Source organism: Mchenga conophoros, linkage group LG9, assembly GCF_057382185.1.
Source record: "Mchenga conophoros isolate Kocher_MC1m ecotype Shallow Benthic linkage group LG9, M_conophoros_male_GT1.1, whole genome shotgun sequence".
In the NCBI taxonomy this organism is placed as follows: Eukaryota; Metazoa; Chordata; class Actinopteri; order Cichliformes; family Cichlidae; genus Mchenga; species Mchenga conophoros.
Window position 1 is genome coordinate 36824699 of NC_140534.1, and position 23802 is coordinate 36848500.

The window sequence follows — 23802 nt, forward strand, 5'->3', positions numbered from 1 at the left end:
AGCAGTTTTTCGTCTATAGCCCAGCCAAGCAAGCAGCCACCCACCGCCTTCTCCGCTCCCCGCTTTTTGTTAACGACAGTTGACGGGCACACGGGAATGCTTGCTGCTTTATTACTCATAGCTTGACGACTTATTTGGTTAACATTTCTCACAGCTTCCCCGGTGACAGTGCACCTGCTGCACCTGTGATTTACAGCTAACTAGCTAACGTGAAGGTAACTAAAGCTAAACCAGTGTTTCTGCTTGCCAGCAACTGAAACACAGCTGGATAATGGGTGACTTCCGAGGATTAATCTGCGGTATGTGACGGGAAAACAATGAGGAGAACAGACAAGTTGTCGTGGGAATCTGCCAGATAATATTAACGCGGGCAATGACGACATTGTTTAACATTAGCTGCGCAGTTGTGGACCCATTCCAGGTCCAGATCTACTCTGCACAGTTTGTTGCTGTCTGCACGGCGCGTCCTAGCCTTTCACCCGTACTAAATAATACCAAAGGGATACATATGCAGCCACCGAGTCATCGTAAACTTCAGAAACCTTTGAAATTGAACGTTTTCTGTTCTGAAACATGCAGTTTTGATCAGTTTTGCTTCTCGTGTTGACTTGAGTTGTGTCTAAGAACAGTTAAGGAATTATGACTCCTGGCAAAAAAAGGTTTAATATGAAAAAAGCTGGTCTTGGAGCTTTAAGCACCCACTGTTTTTTTTCCATTTATAGCAGCATACATGACCTTGAAAATGTGAAGCTAAGACAGGATTTGCATTGGGATTCGGATGCAGTGTTGAAGAAAATTATCTGTCTTGTTTGAGGACAGTAAAATATTTGTCTGTCTGCTGTGTTTACAGGGCGCCAATGCCTCTGCTCTGGAGAAAGAGATTGGATCTGAGCAGTTTCCAGTCAATGAGCACTACTTTGGTCTGGTCAATGTAAGTGAGCAGTAACACTACCTGTGTTGCATCTGTACCTGACAAGTGCTCACATTGGGTTTTCCTCTTGTTTGTAGTTTGGAAACACTTGCTATTGCAACTCAGTGCTGCAGGCTCTGTACTTCTGCCGGCCTTTTCGGGAGAAGATCTTGGCGTACCGGAGTCAGCCTCGACGGAAGGAGAACCTGCTTACCTGTCTGGCTGATCTGTTTCACAGCATTGCCAATCAGAAAAGGAAAGTGGGAGTCATACCACCCAAGAAGTTTATCACACGACTGCGCAAAGAGAATGGTGAGAGGAACTGATCCAGACAGGGAGATTGGTGGAACAAAAAAAGACATTGCAGAGAGTGAAACTATAATTTGCTGACCTGCAGAGACAGCAAGTAGGGCTGGGCGATATGGCCTAAAATCCATATCACAGTATAATTTGAAGCATGTGCGGTAACGATATATATTGCGATATATTCTTTCCTTCTGTATAACGTATTTTACAAACTATAAGGCACACTTAAAATCCTTTAATTTTCTCAAAAATTGACAGTGTGCTTTATGTATGAATTGTGGTTGTGCTTACTGACCTCGAACAGATTTTATGTAGTAAAGGTGCACAGAAATCTGTCAAAAAATGTTTTAGTACGACTTTGGTAAGCTATGAAGCTGCACCGTTTGATGGACTGCCAGAGCATTACAGCTACGTAGTCAGGAGCCTTGCAGAGTAATCTGGGTCCAAAACTCCGTCTGCTTCAGGTCCCAAAGTCAAAGGAACACTGCGGCATCACTGAGAGTTACAAACTGTCTAAATTCTTTCATCTTTAATAAAATGATCAGCGTTGCTGCTTTACCAGGTGTAACAATTAAGTTTAACATCCAGGCATCCATGAAAACAGAATTTATTACATTTAACAGAGTTAGAAGTTAACAGAAAGTTAGCTGGCTAGTTTCCACCTAAACATGATATAGCATGTTCTGACTGAGAGATGTCTGAAAAAATTCAAACGTACAGCTCTGCTATCACTTCCAACATAAATGAAGACAGAAAACTAAACAGCAGTGACTGAAGTTGGACTAGCTGGTATATAATGTTGTGCTACGTGATCGCTAGCTACACAGCTACGTTAGCATAACATTAGCACAGTGAAGCTCGAGGATGAACGCTAACTTTTTTCCACTCGATGAAAGTTAACGTGAGAGTTTCTGGTGGTTAGGGACAAATGCAATCACATGGCAGGATCCTAAAAACGGACCAAACTTCAGTCAGGAGAACAACTGAGATAATCCATCCATCCACAATAAGAGGTTAGTCATTAATATACTGCACCAACATGGGAATAGAGCAGCTGCGAGAGAATTCAACATTAATGTTGAAAGTGGAGGAAGCTCAGGTTTTGGCTTTCCCCATATTCCAAAAGTGCTTCTCTTTGCTATTACTGCCGCCCGGCATAATTTGCAGATGATGTTGTTTGTAGCTGCAATGCTTTCGACCAAAACAATATACCGTTTATACCGCCCAACCCTGACAGCAAGACATCCTGTTGTTGTTGTTGTTGTTGTTGTTGCTTCTGAACTTGGAGAAACGCTAAAAATGCTGCTTTTTGTTGCGATTTTTATTCCTCAGAGCTCTTTGACAACTACATGCAGCAGGATGCTCACGAGTTCCTAAACTACCTGCTGAATACTATTGCTGATCTGCTTCAAGAAGAGAGGAAGCAGGAGAAGACAAACGGCCGCCTGGCCAATGGCACTTTGGACTCGCAGAACAACAACAGCAATGCCACACCTGCCCCCACTTGGGTCCATGAGATCTTCCAAGGCACTCTGACCAATGAGACGCGCTGCCTCACCTGTGAAACGGTGAGATTCTTCACTTCATTCTGACACATAAGGTGTCATATCATCTTAACAAGACGGTTGCTAAACAGATTTGTTCAATATGCTTGCAAGGATAAAGCTGCAGTGGCACCACAGAGCTTAGTTTTTGTGCAAACATTGTTTAACTTAAGGAATTAAAACCTAAGACCTGACCGTGTAGTTTAACAGTTATTCTAACCTTTACAAGTCTTTTTGTTTTTTGTTTTTCAGATAAGCAGCAAAGATGAGGATTTTCTGGACCTCTCTGTTGATGTAGAACAGAATACCTCCATCACACACTGCCTCAGGTAAAGCAACACTGCTGCATCAGCAATTGAAGGAACAGGATTAGTAGCTCCGTGCAACGATTGTGAAAAATGACACCTATTTGATGGTTCCAGGCTCTTAAAAGATAGCATTTGCTGCCTGTTTTCTTCTTACACTTCGTTTCTTTGGGTTTTGGACTGTTGGTTAGACAAAACAAAGCCATCTGGAGACAACAGGCTGGGCTCCTGGAAACTGAAATGGATCATTTTCACTGTCTTTCGATTGAAAAGATCAAGTAACTGCAACCATTTTAGATCTTTCCTAACACATCTTGTTGAAGCCCACTTAAGTCAGACTGAAGTTATTATTAACATTTTTGTTACCGGCCATTTCATGTCAGAATAGCTCCTGCAAAAAGGCCTGTTATTAACTGGAAGTGAGTCACACCCTGCATTTTGTTGTATTTTTAAATGTGGAGTTAAAATTGACCGATTTTCTCTTTTGATTCCTCTCAGAGGTTTTAGTAACACAGAGACACTGTGCAGTGAGTACAAATACTACTGTGAAGAATGTAGAAGCAAGCAGGAGGCACACAAGAGGTCAGTGTATAGGTTCATTTTTAATGTATGATTTTGTTTGTGGTTGGACATTTATATCCAGCGTTGCACTCGTCATTGTTCTTTTAATGTAGGATGCGTGTAAAGAAGCTGCCGATGATCCTAGCTCTGCACCTGAAGCGCTTTAAATACATGGAGCAGCTGCAACGCTACACCAAGCTGTCCTATCGCGTCGTCTTCCCCCTGGAACTCCGCCTCTTCAACACCTCCGGGGACGCCACCAATCCTGAGAGGCTGTATGACTTGGTCGCCGTGGTGGTGCATTGTGGGAGGTGTGTATGTGAACACATAACCGGTATAGAGAGATAAACACTTAATTCTTTGTTTTAATAATAAAATACATTTGAACCCGTAGGCTCAAGAGTAAAGTTGCATTACATCTGAATCTCATAGGGCAACATGTAGACTCTTGTGCATGGGTGGTGCAGTGGTTAGCACAGTTACCTTAGTTTGAACCTTCCTGAGGCGCCTGTGGTGTTAGCTTGCTATGTGTTACTACCTTTCTTCTAGCTACTCCGGTTTCCTCCCATGGTCCAAAGGCGTGCATGTTAGTAGGTTAACTGCTGATTCTAATCTGGCTGTAGAAGTGGAAATGAGGTAGATAAAGTAGATATGACAAAGTTTAGCTCATTTAAGTTTCCATCAATGCTCAGCTGTGTTCTCCTTTATGTCTGTACTGCCTTTGACCCAGTGTCACTGGGAGTTAGTCTGTCAGTGTTTATTCAAGGTGTTTCACTGCTTTTCAGCAAGTGGATGCTGAAACAGAGTCCAGTTTTCCACAGCTGTTTTAGGAATAATAGATTACACTTGAGTTTTTCTGTCTCCTGTCGAACTAAATTCCAGGGATGAATTCGTAGCATGACATTGATGGTCAAGGCTAAAGCCGCTGATTAGTCACAGAAATAAAACCGACAATTATATCATGCATCAATTTCTCTCAATTTTTTGTAAATTGGTTAGTCCGTAAATGTAAAGAGAAAGTAAATATTTCCATTTAATGAACATTACTCACTATTGAGAATGAAGAATGACACTATCAAGTCATTCTTAATTGGGGGTTCACTTTTCTACTCCTTATTGCCTTCTTACTGGGTGCAAGTGAAATACTTCAGTGTTTACCTTTGACAGGTGAACTGCTCATGATGTTACAGAGATGAACCGTACCAAAAAAAAAAAAAAACATCTGTCTTCCAAGTACAGTTTATATTGCCCTTTATCTCTTCCCAGAAAAGCAAAATAAACAGCAACTCTAAAATATATGGTAGTGGTCTGCCAGCTGTTCACTGCACATCCGCCACTTGTTTTTCCACCTGTCTGGACATACTTATATTTAGGGGTCATAAAATATCTTAACAGGCTTTTACTGCAAAACTTTCCAGGAACCTGAGTTGGTAGAAGCAACTGCATCAGCCACATAGTCTGCCAATCATTCTCTGTAATGGAAGCCCCAGGCTCTATCCCACTTTTCAGATTTCAGCACATTAGTTGCTAGATTTTACTTTTATGCATTATGCTCACCGAAACTTTGTCAAAGACCAGAAACAAGGTACACCAAGAGTCTTCCCCCAGCAAGTCAGCGTGCCCTCCTTACCACAAAAACTAACTAACAGACTAAAACCAGGAATACAGTGGGTGTGTGGATTCTCTGATTTCTTGTCCTCATCACTTGCTCTGTGACACAGCTAACATAAAAAACGGACCCCGTACCGTTTTTGAAAGATGCAACACGGGGAGCCACTTCTGAAATGCTCCATCAGCTCTGGTAGCTGCGATGTACCTATACCCAGAGTATTCCTGGGAAACTCTAACCCTCAATGTGATAAATCTTGGCCTCACAACCCACAGGACACTGTGTACTCCAATGTCCGCTCTCTGACAGGTCACAGCTGTTTCAGAGGCACAAAGGAGACCTAAACAATAACAATCAGGCTGACACTTTTAATAACTGGTCTCATAATGATGATTCAAAGCTTGCATCGTTAAGCTTGCCTGCTTAAACTCGGCAACATTAAGAAACATCAAATTATGATATGTTTTCTAACCCTTTCCTATCATTTCGTCAGGCTTATTGCATCATAAGAATAGAAAGTGTTACATCAAAGCTGCACAGGTGAAGCTGAGGTTAGTCGAGTTAGACAGAATTAATAACTGCTTTCGATTTCAGTTTTATACAAAAAAGGGCTTGAGGCGCTTCCTGGCATATTGTTGTACTTACCAGACTTGCTTGCAGTCGTGTTAACATTTTCATAATTAATAGTTAAAGCTTTGATTGTACCCGTCTTGGCACTTAGCAGTAGAGAAGTGTCTGAAAACCAAACAAATGCAGATGACTCACTTCAAGTGAAGAGTGTTGATTTATATTGAGTGTTTTATATACAGAGTGTTTTAATCCATTAGTGCTTATAAATTGGTAATGTAGAAGTCATTTCTTACCCTTTCTCTCGCATGCTACTGAATCTGTTGTATTATTACAAACCTCCACGTTGAGATGGTCACTGTTGATTTTAGACTTGTGCAGTGAATCTTTGCAGAGTATACAATGTAACTAACGTATGTAAGTGGTAGATGTACGCCATAGCCTCGATGTCCTCCATTGTTCTCTTGGGTTTGTGTTGCATACAAATTATGTCATTGGGCTTTCGGGCCACCTTTCTATGACAGCCCCACCCATATTAAAGTGGTACTCAGTCATAATGGGGAAAATGGCTCAAACTGAGTGGACCTGAGTAAGTGCTTGTTGGGGGAAAAAACTCGAGTCGTTTTGGCAAATCTCCCTCCATCAGTTTGCTGACGTCTCTGTCCTCATATTGAGGGGATGATTGTTATTCTTACTGATTCATTCAAAAACTGCAGTGGAAAAGTAGCTGGAAATGCACAGGAAGAATTAACAGTACCGAACAGGCTAATCACGAGGTTTTGTTACATTTCCAGGGAGTTGGATGTCAGATTAGGGTGTAGTTTTAACACCGAAATATAAATCTCCTGTCAGGCTTAATGGTTAAAAGTGACTTTGCTGAGCTAATGTGCTGTTTTATTTCTCTTCAGTGGTCCAAACAGGGGTCACTACATTGCCATTGTGAAAAGTCACGACTTCTGGTTGCTGTTTGATGACGATATTGTAGAGGTGAGCGAGTTTATTTGTGTGTTTGTGTGATTTAGAGTTCACTGTAAGCCTCTATTTCTAAAGAAAATCATTCTCCATTTCTGTTCCACAGAAAATCGATGCACAGGCCATAGAAGAATTCTACGGTCTCACTTCTGAAATCTCCAAGAACTCTGAGTCGGGCTACATCCTCTTTTATCAGTCCAGAGACTAAATTTGGATCCTTGTGTGTTACTGCATAACCCAAGAGAAATGCTCTGTTTCCTCTCCGTGGACGGCGGCAGACTTTAAACGCACCACAGCAGCCTGCACGGTGTCATACCTGTCTGCACAGCTGTAATCCATACCTGTGCTTTTTACACACTCGGCAGTGCAGCTCAGCTGTGGAAATTCCCCATACGTACCAGCCTGACCCCGTCCTTCCTGCCCCTTCCACAGCCCCCCGCCCATGATCCGCTGCTGCTGCTCGGACAATAAGACGATACTGAATGCAAACTGTGTCAAGATTGTTTTTAAAAAAAGAAAAAGACTTTGAATGAGGGTTGTACAGATGTTTGTTGGTTGTATGAGTGGCGTTTTAGTTTTTGCTTTGGGTGTGGGTTGAATGGGTATTTAATAATTCATATGATGTAACATTGGCCTGGTGTCTTCACCCCCCACATTGTGACCTGGAACGTACTGAGAGAGGATCATGGATGTAAAGGAAGATCAATTGTTGGGGGGAGTGGGTGGGTGTCCCACATAGAGGACACACCAGGCTGTGTATTTCTACAGTGTACAGAATGGTATTTGTATAAATATTACAAGAAGATAAAATTATCATAGGAAAATGTTAGACCTTGAGAAGACGTATTAACACTATGGTGCACTTTTGATACCGTTTTGTAGGTGTTGGCAAGCTTAATGTGAGGGTTTGCTTGAAAAAAGGCCTGTTGTGAAGCGATCATTTTCTGTTTTAAAGAAAAAGAAATAAAGCCAGTAAGAATGAGGCTGGGTGTGCTCCCTTTTTCGAGTCCCACAGGTGCACACTGATGACTCATATGGGGGACTCAACATCGCCCCTTAGTGGTGTTACTTGGTATTCCAGCTTTCCCGCTACAACAGGAGCTATTTTTAATCCATTCAGGCCCAAAAAGACAGGTGCCTTTAAAGAAACGCGCACAGCCGTTGTTACCCCCTGCATGGTCAGTTAAGTGTAGTCAGGTGTATTCACCTCCCCACCCGATTCACTTCACACGAGGTGTCTCTGAGGCAGAGGTGCAAGGGGATGTGACAAAGAAGATGGAGGACAGCGGGAACGGGAGGAGGTTGGGTGACACACATCTGGGTAGCTGTTAATAGCGCAGACGGGACCAGAATAGCAGGGCGTCGCGGGAGGAAACCGAGCCTCTGCATCCAGCACCTTCACGCGTGAAACGACTCGGGTAGCAAAAAGGAGAAAAAAGCCGGGTAGGGGTCATAGAAACTAACAAAACCCTGCAGATCAGGTGATCAAACCTCATGAGATTAGGATCCAGTGTTGCACTATCATATGTGTGCTCTTTGCACGGAAATCGTGTCAGAAAAAGCGAACCGTGCCGTACTAGAGCGCAGACACCTGTACGCGCGCTTCACACCTGTCTTTGTCCTTGAGACGCCACGGACTAGACACATTTAGCTCTTTAACTGAGTTTAGCCGGTCTCTGGCAATCTGGCCCATTTGGGACTCCTCCTCCTTCATCACCCCTCCACCCCCCTCGCACTCACACCTCCTCTTCATCTCTTCCGCCGCTGCTCCGCTCGCTGCTCCCTGCACAGCCGCAGTCCACAGCGATGCGCCGTTAACGGCTGAGCCGCTCCGCGCTCTTTTTCTGCTTCCATTTATTCCCCTCTCCCGAGCTGCGTCTCCGTCCACAGTGAGATACCGTGGAAATGTCAGGCTGTCGTTCTTCAATTTAGACCGGGAAGTCTCAGCTCACAGAGTCAAGGTAGGCTGGGTGTGGAGGCGCATTATTGAGCATCCTTGACATGCATGGAAAGATGCCGCCTGTGTGTGTGCGTGTGGTTTTTTCCTCCCCCTACAGCATCCTTTTGCTGACGTGGAGCAGCCAGTGTGTTTCTTATGCAAGGTGCACAGGATAAAACGGCACTTATGGTATGAGAGGAAGAAACAAGCAATTCCTGAAATAACGGGTGCGGTGTCTTCTGTTGTGGAGAGCGGGACTTGTCTGTGAATTAACTTACTGCTATCGCCTCTGGTAGTTTATCGATATTTGGCTGTCTTGGCCTGGGATTTTTTTCTGCAAAGCATGCTCTGCTTTATGTTATCCTCTTGGGATTTTTTTCTCTTGCCACATTAAAAAAATGTTATAATCTCCTTAGCAGTCACGGGTTAAATTCCCAAAGGAAAATACCAGTTAGCCGTATGGAGCAGCGTATTTCTTCAGCGCAGGCTTTTATTGTTTTAAAAGGATGAAAATGAAAAATACAGATTTTTCTTTTATTTAATTCAAGCAACACTGAGGTAATGTGAGGGTTTGCTAATTTGCTCCTAAAGTTCTGTGCACCACCTGCACTGTATATAACCTTGACTGTCTGTGGAATGAGTTACCCTGGGTCTTAACAGCATGGATTGAGATGTACGATGCAGACAGTACTGATGAAACAGCCCCTGTTTTTGTCTTCCCGTGTAAAAAGCCCAAAACATAGAAAAAGAGGCACTTGTGCCCGGTTTATATGATGCTTCTTGTGCTCTTTTTGGCCATCAAAGTATGCATAACATCAGAGTGACCTGTATTTGTTTTTGTCAATTTCAGACGGGGGGCACAATGAGTGAAGAGCCACCAGTCACCCCCAGCTGGCTGGCTCCTGATTCCACAGCTTGGGCCAGTGGAGGTGGTGGACCAATGGACAACAGCACCAGCCTGGGGACGCTTCCACCGGAAGACTCCCTGCGGCCCAGCCAGCTGCCGCTGCTGGTCAACCCCTGGGACATTGTGCTATGCTCATCTGGGACTCTGATAGCCTGTGAGAATGCTCTGGTGGTGCTTGTGATCTGGCAGAACCCGGCGCTCAGAGCTCCCATGTTCCTGCTGATTGGCAGCCTGGCATTGGCTGACCTGCTGGCCGGCCTGGGCCTCGTACTGCACTTCACCTGTGCCTACTTGCTTCGCTCTGATTCAGCCCAGTTGCTGACTGTGGGCTTGATAGTGGCCTCATTTTCTGCTTCTGTCTTTAGCTTGCTGGCTATCACTATTGACCGGTACCTATCATTGTATTACGCCCTCACCTACAACTCAGAGCGGACAGCGGCCTTCACCTACACCATGCTTGTGCTGCTGTGGGGCCTGTCCCTTTGTCTAGGCCTGCTGCCCGTCACAGGGGTCAACTGCCTAGCAGAGGCAGCTACATGCAGCGTGGTGCGGCCGCTGACAAAAAATAACATCGCCGTGCTGTCTGTCTCCTTCTTGCTGCTCTTCGGTCTCATGCTGCAACTCTACGTCCAGATCTGCAAGATCGTGATGCGCCACGCTCACCAAATCGCCCTGCAGCACCACTTCCTGGCTGCCACACCCCACTACGTCACAACCCGAAAGGGCGTGTCCACCCTAGCCATCATCCTGGGTACTTTTGCTGCCTGCTGGATGCCATTCACTGTTTACTCGCTCATCGCTGACTACACGTACCCGCCGCTCTATACCTACGCCACACTGGTGCCTGCCACCTACAATTCGGTCATAAACCCGGTCATCTATGCCTTCAGGAACCAGGAGATTCAGAAGGCGCTGTGGCTGGTGTGCTGTGGCTGTGTTCCCACCAGTGTGGCCCACCGTGCACGGACTCCGAGTGATGTCTGACCAAGCAGACCCAGGTGGGAAGAAAGAGAGGCAACCTGGGTCAGCTCTGCTCCTCACTGGATCTTACCAGTGCCAAAGAGAGAGCAGCAGCAGAGGAGGTCCGGGGCAGTAGTGGAGGGCTGTGGCTTGAGCTCTGGCCTGGAGATGTCATTGGCAGACGCAGATTGGTTAATCATCCACAGCCAAATGGATGCATGGATGGATGGCTAGATGGCATTTTTTTCTTTGATACACGTACCACAGGGCAAAGTATCTCACTGTCTTCCCCAATAAAGACCACTATCGGGACTTCCTCCCGTTCAACCCATGCCACACCCTTCCTCATGTCTGCAGAGAGCACTGAGTGCATCACATGTTAAAGGCAGCAGCTGTATATATAAGACATGCATACACTAAGCGGAACCGGACCACTTGAGGACATGTGCTTATTTTCCACCAACAGGGAGGAATTGTTAGTTTGTGCCTGCGTGTGTGTTTGTGTAAAAACCTCACGGCGCATTAGTTTGTGATGAGCGGAGAAGGAAGGAGGGAGGGAGCCGACCGCGGCTCAGTACGCAGGCATTTCCACAGCAAAGCCCGTCTGGAGCAGCAGCAACCCGGCAGCTCTGCTGCTGCACTCTGAACGTGCGTCGAAAGCTAAACAGCCGCGGAGAGCTATAAATAGACCCGGAGCTCTCTGATCTGCGCCCTGCGTTCTCAACGGAAAGAAATCAAGCCGCTCCCTCTTTCTTTTCTCCCCTCTCTCATGTTCTCATCCCTTTTTTCCACCCTTTCTGGAGGTATTTTAGTTCAGCTCGCATCTCTGAAGGCCAAGACAAAGCACTTGAGAGACTTTCCCCATTAGCCCCCTCTTTCATTTTTTTATTAGTATGGATGGAGGCATCAAACCATATAGAGGCCTGTTGGATTAAATAACATGACTACATACCTCTCCTCCTCCACCTCCTGAGGGGAGATTTACATTTCAAACATATAAAAGAAAAACAGCTGAGGAATAACATGGGTGGTGAAATTAACACAGCTGATCAAATAAATGGAACCAGAGTAGCAAAATTATACTGTTTATTTTATTTGATCATGTTTCCCTCCCGAAGAGCCTCAACCTCATTAATAGGTGTGCATGTAATGGCCCGGTTTAATTTGCATGCAGGTCCCTCATTGCTCTTCCCGAGTTCAGTGTGGTAGGTCACACAGGTCGCTGCAGGCAATGTGCCGTGGTTTCCTGATGTCGCCATGACCCAAATAATTGTGTTTATGTATAATATACCTCACATTGAAAGAGCTAAAATCATTGCACCAAGGTCACAGGAGAGGTTTTTGTTTCAGCATTTTGCTTCAGATGCTCTGATAATGATCATTCCACATCACTCCTCAGCTGCTCTGAGTTAGTTCTCCAGAATATTTTGGTTTAAAAACAGGTCTGCAACCTTCTCGAAATCGTCAAGTCCTTATTTCCTATTCAGCAATAACTAGCCTGTGATTGGTAGTTATTTTTTAGACGCGAAGCAATACTCAGACAGCAATAACATCCGCATCCCACCGCGACTTCTTCCTACAGAGTCAAGTACCATCTTGGCGATGTGTTGCAGAGAACAGGCTCAGCGAACTACGAGTGATGCTTCAGAGATACATCTTCAAATGGATGATAGACACATAATCACTCCCATGGCTGAGGGAAAAGAAAAAAAAGAGGATGAAACTACTCATTCATCACAGTGACACCACTGCCTCATTTCTCCACAACCCTACATCGGTCTTCAATCATTTATCACACCGGGGTGAAAATGTGAACTTTCTTTTCCTGTTGCCTCTGCCTTTTGTGAGCATACGAACTGTCCGTCCTGAGTTTTGTAATCTCAAATGTGTGATTTGGGACTGTTTTGCATGGTCTCTGGGTGTGTGCATGTGTGTGAGTGTGATCCATCAGCTCAGCAGACCAGAATCTGTCTCCTTGTGTGGGTCAGAGGGGGAATAATGTAGGTCTGAGACATATCAAGTCCTGTTGACCTCTGACCTTATAGGAATATGCTGTAAGTCTTCCTGTCAATTCTGAAATAAGTGGCCTCGTTATGTGTTTGTAGAGCTTCTTGGAAGGAGATGGGACTAGGAGGTGGGTGCAGTGGCTGGAGGGAGCTCCAGCACCTCAAGCCAAAGTGAAACGGACTCTAAATGAACTGGGATCCTAGTCCTGCTGGTGTCTTCTGTCTCCTCTATCAGTAATATTTTACTCTACGTTAAACAGTTTAGTCTGGTTGAGGCAGGTGTCCGTTAAGTGACCTCTGAATGATCCTATGAGCTAAAAAAGGCTACTTCCAAATAAAAAGATAATGTCTCTTCTTTCCTTTCTTGCTGCTTCCCCCAACTCTCAGAGAGCCTGATTTGTGGGGCTCCCAGTATTAATCTTTCTGGCCTCAGACCAGGTGGGATCAGTGAGGAAAGTTAAAGGACAGCATTTCCAAGCATTGGAGTGTAGCCCTTGTATGTGAACTTGTGCACAGTGTCAGACTGCACCCTGTAGTCATTTGATTAGCACCGACAGGTCAGACTGGCACACCACAAACCATCACAAACTCTTGTTACTTTACCTTTGAAGAAAAGTCTATTTTGTTATATTCATTGAGAAGTTCTATTTTTTTCCACTTCAGTCTGGCTTGACTTCTTTCGGATTCTGATGTTGTCTTGATATATTAACCGCGCTGTAAAGCCTTTTTCTGAATGTAGTATTTATCAACTTGTTTAACCGACTCTCTCGACTTGTGTGTTTCTGTAAATAAGGCATGCCGAAGAGGAGGGACTTTATACCCACCGTGCATGGTGCTACCAAAGCCAGTCAAACTACAGGATGAGTTAAGGTTGCACCATATTTTCAGTGACATTTCTCCACTTTGGCTGTTAACGTGGACTCTTTATTCAGTTAAGACTTTACTTTCCTCGCTTCAATATGCACCAGTTTGTCAAGGCTGGTTACAGGATGATTAGGAAGGCTTGGGTAAGCGTATGGGAGATGTTTTGGTGGTACGTGACTTTCTCTCATTGGTGAATGTGAATCTCTTGTGTGCAGCCAACAGTATTGTTGAGATTTTCATTGTTGAACATGTGAAAAAGGGCTTTGTATCCAAGAAAGGCAAACGACTGTGATGTTGGATGTAATACTAACCTGTAGACGCACCTGTTAATGTACCCAAAGGTTTCACGGTGTCATAGTACTTAAGGTTGTGTACTAAACAGCGGTTATTTTTGGTGGGTAATGTTGCCAGTAATGGGCGCTTAGTTAAGCAGGAGAAGACCTAATTTAGAGCTAAATATCAAAACACTCAAGGGTAGGGATGGGCAATTAATGCTCCCAAGGGGAAACCTGAGAAACTGAGACTGTTGTGGAGGGCCCCACCCTGCTGCCAGGGTACACCCTGGACATGTCAACGTCAAAGGATAAATTGGAGATAATTTACCTGAATTTCAGAGTTTTCCGTCTATATATGAATCCCACTGCCCCACTACAAGCAGTTTGTTCTTGTTTCTGCGCCCCACCTCTCCTCTCTTTTTCAATTAATTCGTCGCTCATTTGTACATGGGGTTCTGCCTGGCTCGGGAGCCACCGCCAGTGCCCTTTGTGGCCTTCCCGGACCATATCCTCAATTCATGCTTACGCCATATACCGTTATCTACTAGAAATGCTGTCAAATCTAAATGAGGATATGGTCCAGCTTAGTGATATTATTTGAGCAGAATTCAGCAAATTGGTTCAAGCTTCAACAACAGTCCCAGTTACTCATGTGATCCCTTAGGAAAGGTAATTGCCCAGCCTTGCTCAAGGGTCCGCGAATGTGTGGGTATGTGTGTGTGCGTGTGTGTTTTAGGGTTGGGTTTGGAGATAGGGGCGACACCACGGAAACGGTAAGAGGATCTTGTGTAAACGTATGCGTAGTTCTCGATGTGAAATGCACTTTATTTTTGGGGGGATGAAAATGGCACAACAATTTAAGTATCTGCAAAATATAAACGATAATCAACATGCACTAACTTAACTGAGATATTGTAAAAAGAAAAAAAACACATTTGTGTGACCGTGCTGTCTATTTTTCCAAGGTGTTAGTTGTACTTTTTATTGCTTTGGTTAGTTCACTCAACTGAGAGATCTTGTTAATTTTGTATTAAAACCAAACATGTGCTGTGCATAAAACTCCTGCCTGGACTCCCTTTGTTCATCCTTGCCCCTCCCTTTTCGCACTCTTCTGTTTCCCTGGCAACTCCCTTCTTAGCTGTACTGTTCCCATGGAAACTGAAGGGCCAGGTATTTGTCGTTCCTATGACAACAGGGAAGAGACACAGAAACCCAGTAATTTTTGTTCATTCATCATTTTATTTTTCTCTGGGTCAAAGGTTACACAGCTGACACTAGCATATACATGCCCCCGCCCTCCCCAATCCCGATATCCCTCCCTCACAGCAGTGAGCGACAGCAGGCGGCTCAATAGCCTATCATACTCTTCATCAGTAAGTCTCTCATCCATTCTTCCATCCCCAAAGTATTTCAGATGCTCGTTCTGGTCATCTGTTCTGCAGCCAGCTCCTCCATAAATTCCAGTTATTGTCTACACATCAAAATCTCGCTTGGTGATCTACATCATAAGTGTTTCAGTAAAAATAGTTTTTAAAAAAAAGGTACATTGGTTAGCTCAAGAGGAAAGTTTCTAATAATTCTAACACTCTCAAGCTTTAACTATACATAAAATAACAACCTGTTCTCATTCCCAGGACGTTAAACACTCCTTTTTTTTTTTTTTCTTGACCATCCCAGCTTTGCCGTAATGGACGTTAAACACTCCTGTTTGTCTGAGCCGCTGGGCCTCACAGGCACGCACAAAGTGGCATGTGTGTTGCGACGGAGGATCTATCTCATGGTGCTAATAAAAGACCACTTGGCAGCACATTTAAACACACGGCGTAATCAGCATTTTTCAAAATGCAGGATTCATGTTGAGAAGGCCTGTATCTCGACATAATCGAGTGCTTTTTAGCACCTCAATTGAAACGTGAAAGAATCACAGAACACAAAGCCACCCATCCATCTCCCTAATGAGGGTTTTAGAGACGACTGTTATAGGTGTGACCAGAGCTTAAAGCATAATTTATGGTCCTGCAAATGCGTCTGTCTGCATATGTGTTTCTGTTTGAACACCGTACTAAAAAACGTGCTCCTGTCCAATCCTCCGAAATCCCAAACTGCACGCTGCTGGACGCACGCGTAGGTCAAATGCTAATGACAAGGTTTGACGAGTGGGCTGGAATAGGGAGGTGAGTGACAGCGGAGTTCATTGGGAACAAGAAAAGCATGAAATTAACATTAAAGATCAAAACTTCAAGAGCACAAAACATACGCTGGAGCTCATTGTTTTTGACTATTGGTTCCTCTTTAGCTCTTTGTCTGTTAGAAGTTATATGTATGTGTGTGACCCACAGACCGGTTGTACCGCATATTTCTGTACACTGCCTCCATCTGACAACAAACACTCTCCGCAGGCAGTCCGGACTGCTTTCGCGCTGCCCCCGCTCAAGTATAAAACGCCTAAGCCTCCATTACACTCGTCTGCAGATACGGACACGACAGCAGGGTAAACATTCCTGTTATATTTCTTTGACATCTGCCGCCTAAGGCACAGACTTCAGCCCACGTGGTAATGACCCACATGCTTTTTCACACCTTGTCTAAAGTAACTTGCATGATTAAAAGTAGGTTAAATACCCTCAGCACCACCTCCACGGTGACAACCCCAACAGAGGTTAACAGCTGGGAGTCTCCATCGATCTTCTTTTAAAAGTGACAACTGACATCACTCAGACGCTAGCGGACTTGCAGAAAGTACAGCGCACATTTTAGTTAGGAGTGCGTGGGTGCCATGTACCGTGGCTGAGGCCTTACACCAGCGTCTTTTATCTATCTGTCTATCTTTTTGTCATCTATTCTATTAAGATTTAATAAATGCAAAAATGCTGCAAAATAGAGGACGGGTATCTCTTGGCCTGTGATATTGCCACAGATAGGATGCCAAAGGCCAATTTGTGTGCAACTGTGTGACACGGTGATATATGACAGGATGCTTGTATTTGACGCCCAGGGATGAGAATGTGTTGAAAATAAGCACCTTCACAGGGTTTCTATAGTGTAATAACAGGTAGAGAAACATCCACTGGGGTGTATTCACAATGCTTGCAATGTAGTCATCAGTTCTCAGTGTTAGTGTTTCACAGGGTGGTCAGCATTACATTATATTACTTGTCTCTTTACAGTGTTTATGCATCCCAAATACAACCCCAGATTTTCAGTCTTGGACCATTCAGCTTATATCAACCCACAGCATGTGACTGTGTGTAGGTGTAATGTGTGTGTTTCCAGCAACTAAGCCTGTGACGACCTGTGAACGTGGAAAAGTGGGCGTTTTTCAGGTGTGCGTGAGAGCGATCGACTGCGTGTCTTTTGGTGTGGTTGTTTACGTCTTCGTGTTAATCTGACCAATCATTCTCCTCCAACTCGGAGTCATCCTCCGAGTCGGAGTATTCCACAGCGATGCGTCGCGACAGGATGGTGGCCACGTCATTTCCAACCGGCTCTCTCTTTGCCTGCTGCTCCTGCTGCTCCTGTACTTTCTTCAGCTGTATGCCTGCAGAAAAATATGAAGTGTTTTTTTAACTACACAATTATTACACAAGTTATAAGACAACGTGAAAACTCATAAAAGGCATCGTTAAAAATAAATACATTAAAATAAATGTAAACATGTCCAAAGAGGACAAATTTACATCAAAAGGACACACAGGCACAGTTCTTACCCATACGTATCGCAGCCAGCAGATCGCTGCGGGCGTCGTTGACCGCTGTGGTCTCAGCGGATGCGGCGGAGGACATCTTGTGCGTTGTGGAGTGGGAGGCACCAGCTGGAAGTGGAGGAGGTGGAGGACCAGGAGGAGGTGGAGCAGCCTGGGCTCCAGATACAGGTGGTGGAGGCGGAGCATAGCCGACAGCACCAGCCATTGGTCCGGGAGGCATCGGACCTCCAGGAGGTGAGGCAAAGGCCGTCTGAGCAGAAGGGATGACAGGAGCAGGAGGAGGGGGAGGAGGACCAGTGTTGGCATAGCCGTCCATACTGCGAGGAAGAACAAGAGAGTGAATAGAGTTAACAATAATTTTGTTTTCTGACACTTCTGTGACTTTTTCTTACATTTCCCTCCTTAAAAGTAAAGATGAGCATGATAACGTTGATGTAAATCAAATGTATTCAGCTCCGTATCAGTTCATATCTTCTGGTGGGAAGCCCACAGTTTGAAGACCAAAAAATACTAACTCACTAGGTGGCAGCATTAGCTCAAACTTTACAAGAGTAGACTCAAGTAAGAGATTTGTGCTGGCTTTTTTTAAGTATTTGATACAGCCTAAAATATAAAAAGAAATTATAAGAAGAAAGTTTTACTTTATAAAATAAAATAGGGTCAAAGTCTTCTGAAGCAGCAAAATCACTTTCACTGGCGACCTGTGCAGGAACCTGAACCTGCCTAATGACTGCTGGGATAGCTTCCAGCTCCTCTGGGACCCGAAGCTAAATAAGGAGCTGAGTTGTGCTGGGATTTGATATTTATGTCTCATGTTTCTGATTTGTTTTCTCATATTTAAAGACTGCACCTGCCCATGGGCCCTGAATGTTTTTGTTTGTTCAAAGTCTAAGTGTATCAGCATGTTTAAATTTACATTTTTTTAAATGTAAAATAATGCAAAAGCATTAGCATTGGGCAGAAATGTGAAGAAAATACTGAACTATTAGTGATACAGTGGATAATTAAATACAGCTTATGGCAAAATAAACTGTCTGGCCTACTGTATAGCGTCAGTAGTGATTGGGATGAGGTTCCTGCATATGCACTGTGCATAAAGTTTAAACATATGTATGCAGAATATTTTGTGAAGCTTTTTTGCTTTGCTTATTGCTGGAAAAAGCGAGAGAACTAATAAGCAGACGAATCCATTTACCTGTAGTCCACTGGTGGGAGAGACATAGAGCCACCGTTCATAACCTCAGTGGGTGGAGGAGGCAGTGGAACGTGGTGGTGGTGAGAGCGGCCCAGTGTGCCACCCTGATAGGCCATCATGGTCCTGCCTCTGTTGTCGTGTTCCCCTCCTCCGCGTGGTGCGTGTCCGGCAGTCATCTGGGCAACTAGGGCGCTGGGTGGAGGGCCGGAGTAGGTGTGGGCGTGACCAGCATGGTTCATACTGTTGGGGTAGTGGTGCTGATCCAGCCCGTGTCCCCTGATGAGGAAAATATAAATGCAGCCTCATGCGTAAGAATAAAATGTGATGAAAACTAAGAGCACACTGGTGTTTGCTCATCTACCTGTTCTCTGGTGACATCGAGCCCTCAGAGGAAGTGCCTCTGTCCCGGTGTATGGTGTGTCGATGGTCTGGCCGCAGCTCCTTATCCAAAGCCATCATATTCCACTCCTGCCGACGGTTCCTCGCTTTGCGGACCTTCTTGACCTCCCTCTGTAGTGTCCCATCCACACAGCGCCTCTGCTCCTGGAAGAAAGTAAGCCAATAGGTTTTAGGTGATATTAGGTTAAAATAAGCAGCACTCTTTATTAAGAGTTGTTTAAGATATGAAAAATGTACATTTCTCTATCCATCAGAATCAGTTGGACTAAAAATACAATTTTATGTTGTATGTTTGGTTATCTGCCCAAGAGCACCTCAAAATGTAAAATTGCAAGCACCTGTGTTTGACACCCAAATAAATGCTTAATATTAGACCTGTCCTTGCACACTGTATAATATCCTCTAAGTCAATATGGTACCTTCTGCTTCCTTTTCTCTTTCCTCTTGTCCTCCGTGTCCTGCAGCATCTTTTCTTTCCACAGGTCAAAGAAGTAGGAGGGGTCTGTGTAGAACTTAAGTGCCTCCTTGTGGTCATCCCTACAGAGACGAACCCCGAGAAAGTTATGACGATAAACAACCGCCTCCTTATGCAAAGCCACGTTAAGTAGAATCAGTAAGTGTATTGATCCTTAAGATACAAAGAGATGATGGACACAGTGACAGCATCATTTGCTGGAAATGAGACACGCAAATACAACAGATTCTGAGGCTAATGGAAGAAAAGGAGTGAAACTACTAATAGAGCTCCAGCTTTTTTATCACAAAGAGAACATAACAGGAAACGACAGGATAAGGCAGAGCGATGCCGAGAGAATGGAAAAAAGTGAGCAAAGTGTGTCATGTAGTCAGGATTAGGAGTTGGGATTCCCACTGGAGCAAGACATGCTAAATATGTAATGCACACAAGTACTAAAAAGCACACTGCATAAAGGCAGTGACCAAACATGGTACGAAATAGTACCAATTCTGGTTTTTCACTCTTCATGTAGAAGCAAGAAAAAGCCAATGAAAACCTCCTGAAAATGTTTTAAGATTTAAGCCCTTTTTAAAACCACTGAATTAAAATCTTCGTTGGACTGACACTAACCAAAGTAAGAAAAATAAGAGTCATTTATTATCGCTTAAGCCCATCAAGCTGTTTGGGTGTGTTGTGCCTCAGCAACACCAACCTGTAAGGTGTTAGTATGTTGAGAGGTGGAGGCTTGTCGCTCAGGTTGTACATCTCTTTGACCGGAGTGGGAACGCTGCTCTTGGACACCACCTGCTGGTCCTGAGTGGTGGAGCTCTTGAAGGCCTTCCTCATGTTGATATCTTGCAAGGAAACTAAGAACACAAAAAGAGGAAAAGAGGACAAATGATTCATCATTGGAAGGACAAAAATAGTTTACAAAAGCCATTCAGTATGCAGAACATGAGATCAGCAGGACTTCACCAATGAACGATAGCTTAGTGTGCATCCCCCCCACACCAGACTTCAACCCTGTGACTCACCTTCCTCCACAGTGGAGTCCAGCTGTGTGACCTTGACAGCCAGCCGATCAATGCGATCCTGGAGAGAATTGGCACGCAGGTAGAAGGTGTTGGCCTCATTAAACAGCTCGCCAAATATGTCCTCCGCATGTTTGCCTGGGGAAAAAAAACAGAAGGAGAAAGAGAAATATGAGAGAGAGACTTTTAATCGTTACCTGGAGCCAAGAGAAACCCCTCAGAGACCAAAGTCCAATCAATACACCGGTAATGTGACACAACGTGAAACAGGAGTCTGCAGGAAATGGTGTCTCATACAACTCCATATAGCAACAATCCTCATGAATAATTGATTGTTAGCTGAAAACACACAATCCAAACCATAATATGAATTCGTCTGTGTGGATACAGACGCTACAGTGACTAAAGCAGCTAACCAGGATAGTAAATAACACATTCTCTCCTGCCTCAACAACTGCTGTTACGTAATAAATAAGCCTCATTGTCAATGTTTTAAGTAAAAGTTGAGTACTGATAATGCTCCATCTAAATATAAAGCAGTTTGCTTGTCGTCACCCATTTGATTTTAACAGGTCACTGCTGCAGATGAATATCCAGGCTCTCGCTGTACACATAACCCTCCTCTTTATTTCCATGCAGCACACTCCCTGGCTCAAAAATGGGGCAAACAAGGAAGTTCCAAAAACTGCAGTACCTTAAATGACCAACTCAGGCTGACTCAAAAATCCCCATGGACTCCCATGACTCTTAAAAAAACTTTTGGTCTCTATAGCAAATTTGCGGCATTTGTTTTTTTGGATCAAGTTTGATTTTTCAGATTTTCACATATGTATAAACAAAACTGACCGATCAGACCAATCCGGTGTGCTCATAGCTAAAACCACACCAAGGTACTGGATGTACAATGATATGACCAGCAAAATGAATAGTAGGATAATACGGTTTTGGCACCAACATGCAGCTAGACGTCGCTTGAGGTTAATCAGCACTCTGAAATTATTTCTCCGCCTTCTTAGATGTGGTCCCAACTCTGCCAACAAGAACTCAAACTGTGCCAGCGACATCCTGAAATATGTACAAAAGCGGCAGTGATACAGCTTCATCTCCTGGATCAAACCATAAAAGTGCCCCTACTGAGCCTTCTCCTGAGAAGTGGATGAACTCAAAATCTTAATATCTTCCTTTTCTTGTTTAGAAACATCAGGAACTGCTCATCATCTCTTAATGCCGACTTTAATTTTTTGACAGTGTGATTTTGAGGATGGATTTTGAGCAAAAATGACCAACCATCAGCTTTTCAGCTATGAGCACCACCTTCCATCAAGGATGTGCAGAGGAACAGGCCCAGAAAACAGAGGTCATTTCTCGGGTTCCCTGCTTTGTTTTCACTCCCTGACTTTATTCAGGGAGTTTAATCTAGTTCACTTAGCAACAATAATAAAAAAGCCTGCATCACCTATAATTGATCAATTTCTGAGTTTCTTTTAAAGGCACTTGTTCTGGTTGTGTTGTTCAACTTGAGCCCCACCCATGAGTTTCCAGGGTCGCTCTCAAGGTCTTACCCCAGAGCAGATACTTCCTCCTGCCACATATATGGCCCTGAAGAAGTCTGACAGGGGAGGTTCTCACTGTGGGAATGCACATAAAGGTACGGGACACACCCACAAACCGCCTGATGGAAAACTGCCTAATCTTAGCACAGAACTAATGGCTGCAAAAGGCCCTTCACTACAAGACTGTGGATCTGGGCAGTAGTGAAACAGAAACATATTACAGCACAAAACAAAACAGAGCACCTCCGGTACAATTCCAATAAAAATATTTAAACATAAACACTTTGTAACATACAATGTGTGGTATGACAAACACATACTGAGGGCTATTTCTGTCCTTCCCGCTGACAGGATGGGCTGTAAGAAAAACATTTAAAGGAAGGAAGAATCGCAGATCTGGCATGTAGAGCCCCGGTCAACTCTGACCCCTTCAGGGGATTCCTATGGACACTTATACACATGTGCTCACAAACACACACGCAGTGTCTGCAGATATCCCCCCACCAGGCCTGTTAGAGCATTTATATTTAACCCGCACAGCTGCTGTTGAAATACCCACTCCCTGTGCAGGAACTTGACACAATAAGAGACAGAGAATGGATTTGAGGTCAAAGAGATGAGGGGTTAACGTCAGAAAGGACAGTTTAAATTTATGCTGCTGAGTTTCAAAACAAACCTTAAACACAATTGCCATGAAAGCAGAAGGCAACTGTGGATAACGGGGGCAAATGGGAAAATAGCTGCCCTTTGTGCTGTTATAATGTAATGCAATAGAAAGCCAGCATATAATCGATATGAAACACTTCTATACACACACACACACACACACACTTACAGTCACATGTCCACAGCTATAGATAAGTTCATTTTTTGCGTGCCTGTCTAAAAGGATTACATTTCGACCCTCCGTGTTCCAATGTGAGGCTGCTGCAAGGCCGCTGTGAGCCCAGTGACCTCAGGCTCTATAACCATGACAACGGCCAAATCAATCACAGCTTCGGGATTAACGATGAAAGCATGTGATCTTGGCCCGTATACAAAGAGGCTACACACAGTGTGTACCATCGTCACGCTGAAATTAACGGGGTTACAGCCTGAGGATGCTTTTCATGTTCCCAAAAAAAATACTTGTATGCTTTTTTCTACTAGACCCTTTTAGCAGCCTTTTGTTTACCAGGACGGGCGTGCTAGTGTTGGTGAATGTGTCTGTGAATGTGTGTCTTACTCAGGCTGCTGAGCTGACGGATGATGGCGGAAAGCGTGTTGTTCATCACACAGTCCAGCTCGCTGCCGATGCCCTCGGGGAGCGCCCCTCGGCAGAGGTGGCGCGGCTCGATGTTTCTCTTCACCAGCGGCATGGTGAGGCTTCACGCCGGCACACAGACTGCAAGAGAAACAGAACGGCTTTAGACACAAACGCAGGTGAAGTGTCCCAAGTGAGGACATCAAATAAAATGCTGATCACTTTATTGATTACTACTTTGGTCTAAAAATATCAGAAGTTAGAATAGAGCCATAAGCCTGCAACGAACCTTAAATTCAGGGTATAATTTTTACGCATGCGTGGCAGTAAGAGATTGTATTTTATTGTAAACTGTCCCTGTTTTTCCTATTCTTGCTCTAAAAACGCAGCATTTTGAGATCAAAAACAAACAAAGTGTGGGTGGGCTGTTGACCACAGAGCGATGACCAAGAGTGTGCCAAAGCCAGGAGACTTCTGTCGACCAGCACGGAGATT

General features: G+C 44.3%; 3 protein-coding genes across 3 annotated transcripts in view; 2 read left to right on the forward strand and 1 right to left on the reverse strand.

Annotated features, from left to right (window-relative positions):
- The window catches only part of LOC146567839 (ubiquitin carboxyl-terminal hydrolase 12-like), an 11724-nt gene extending 4497 nt beyond the window's left edge, over positions 1-7227 (forward strand). The window contains exons 2-9 of the mRNA XM_085285875.1: positions 851-931; positions 1009-1222; positions 2549-2784; positions 3013-3089; positions 3564-3647; positions 3740-3937; positions 6711-6789; positions 6881-7227. Coding sequence (XP_085142001.1) covers positions 851-931; positions 1009-1222; positions 2549-2784; positions 3013-3089; positions 3564-3647; positions 3740-3937; positions 6711-6789; positions 6881-6982 — 1071 coding nt within the window. The 3' untranslated portion in view covers positions 6983-7227. The remainder of the gene's footprint in view (positions 1-850; positions 932-1008; positions 1223-2548; positions 2785-3012; positions 3090-3563; positions 3648-3739; positions 3938-6710; positions 6790-6880) is intronic.
- Positions 7228-8573: 1346 nt separating this feature from the next.
- Positions 8574-13499, forward strand: LOC146567840 (G protein-coupled receptor 12-like). Its single transcript, XM_085285789.1, has 2 exons — positions 8574-8735; positions 9564-13499. Exon 2 carries the CDS (start codon positions 9576-9578, stop codon positions 10602-10604), a length of 1029 nt encoding a protein of 342 aa, XP_085141915.1. The 5' UTR covers positions 8574-8735; positions 9564-9575; the 3' UTR covers positions 10605-13499.
- A 1445-nt stretch (positions 13500-14944) lies between these two features.
- LOC146567841 (actin-binding protein WASF3-like) lies at positions 14945-23435 on the reverse strand. Its single transcript, XM_085285741.1, has 8 exons — positions 23290-23435; positions 20515-20649; positions 20193-20346; positions 19443-19560; positions 18986-19167; positions 18625-18900; positions 17433-17746; positions 14945-17263 (listed from the first exon to the last, which is right to left on the reverse strand). Exons 1-8 carry the CDS (start codon positions 23420-23422, stop codon positions 17106-17108), a joined length of 1470 nt encoding a protein of 489 aa, XP_085141867.1. The 5' UTR covers positions 23423-23435; the 3' UTR covers positions 14945-17105.
- Positions 23436-23802: the final 367 nt, after the last annotated feature.

Coding starts and splice junctions, on each gene's coding strand:
- LOC146567840 (XM_085285789.1), top strand. CDS start 9,576: ATGAGTGAAGAGCCACCAGTCACCCCCAGCTGGCTGGCTCCTGATTCC.
- LOC146567841 (XM_085285741.1), bottom strand. CDS start 23,422: ATGCCGCTGGTGAAGAGAAACATCGAGCCGCGCCACCTCTGCCGAGGG. Junction 17,747..18,624: donor CTCCCACCAGTGGACTACAG/GTAAATGGATTC, acceptor TCTTCCTCGCAG/TATGGACGGCTATGCCAACA. Junction 17,264..17,432: donor GCTGGCTGCGATACGTATGG/GTAAGAACTGTG, acceptor ATTTTTCTGCAG/GCATACAGCTGAAGAAAGTA.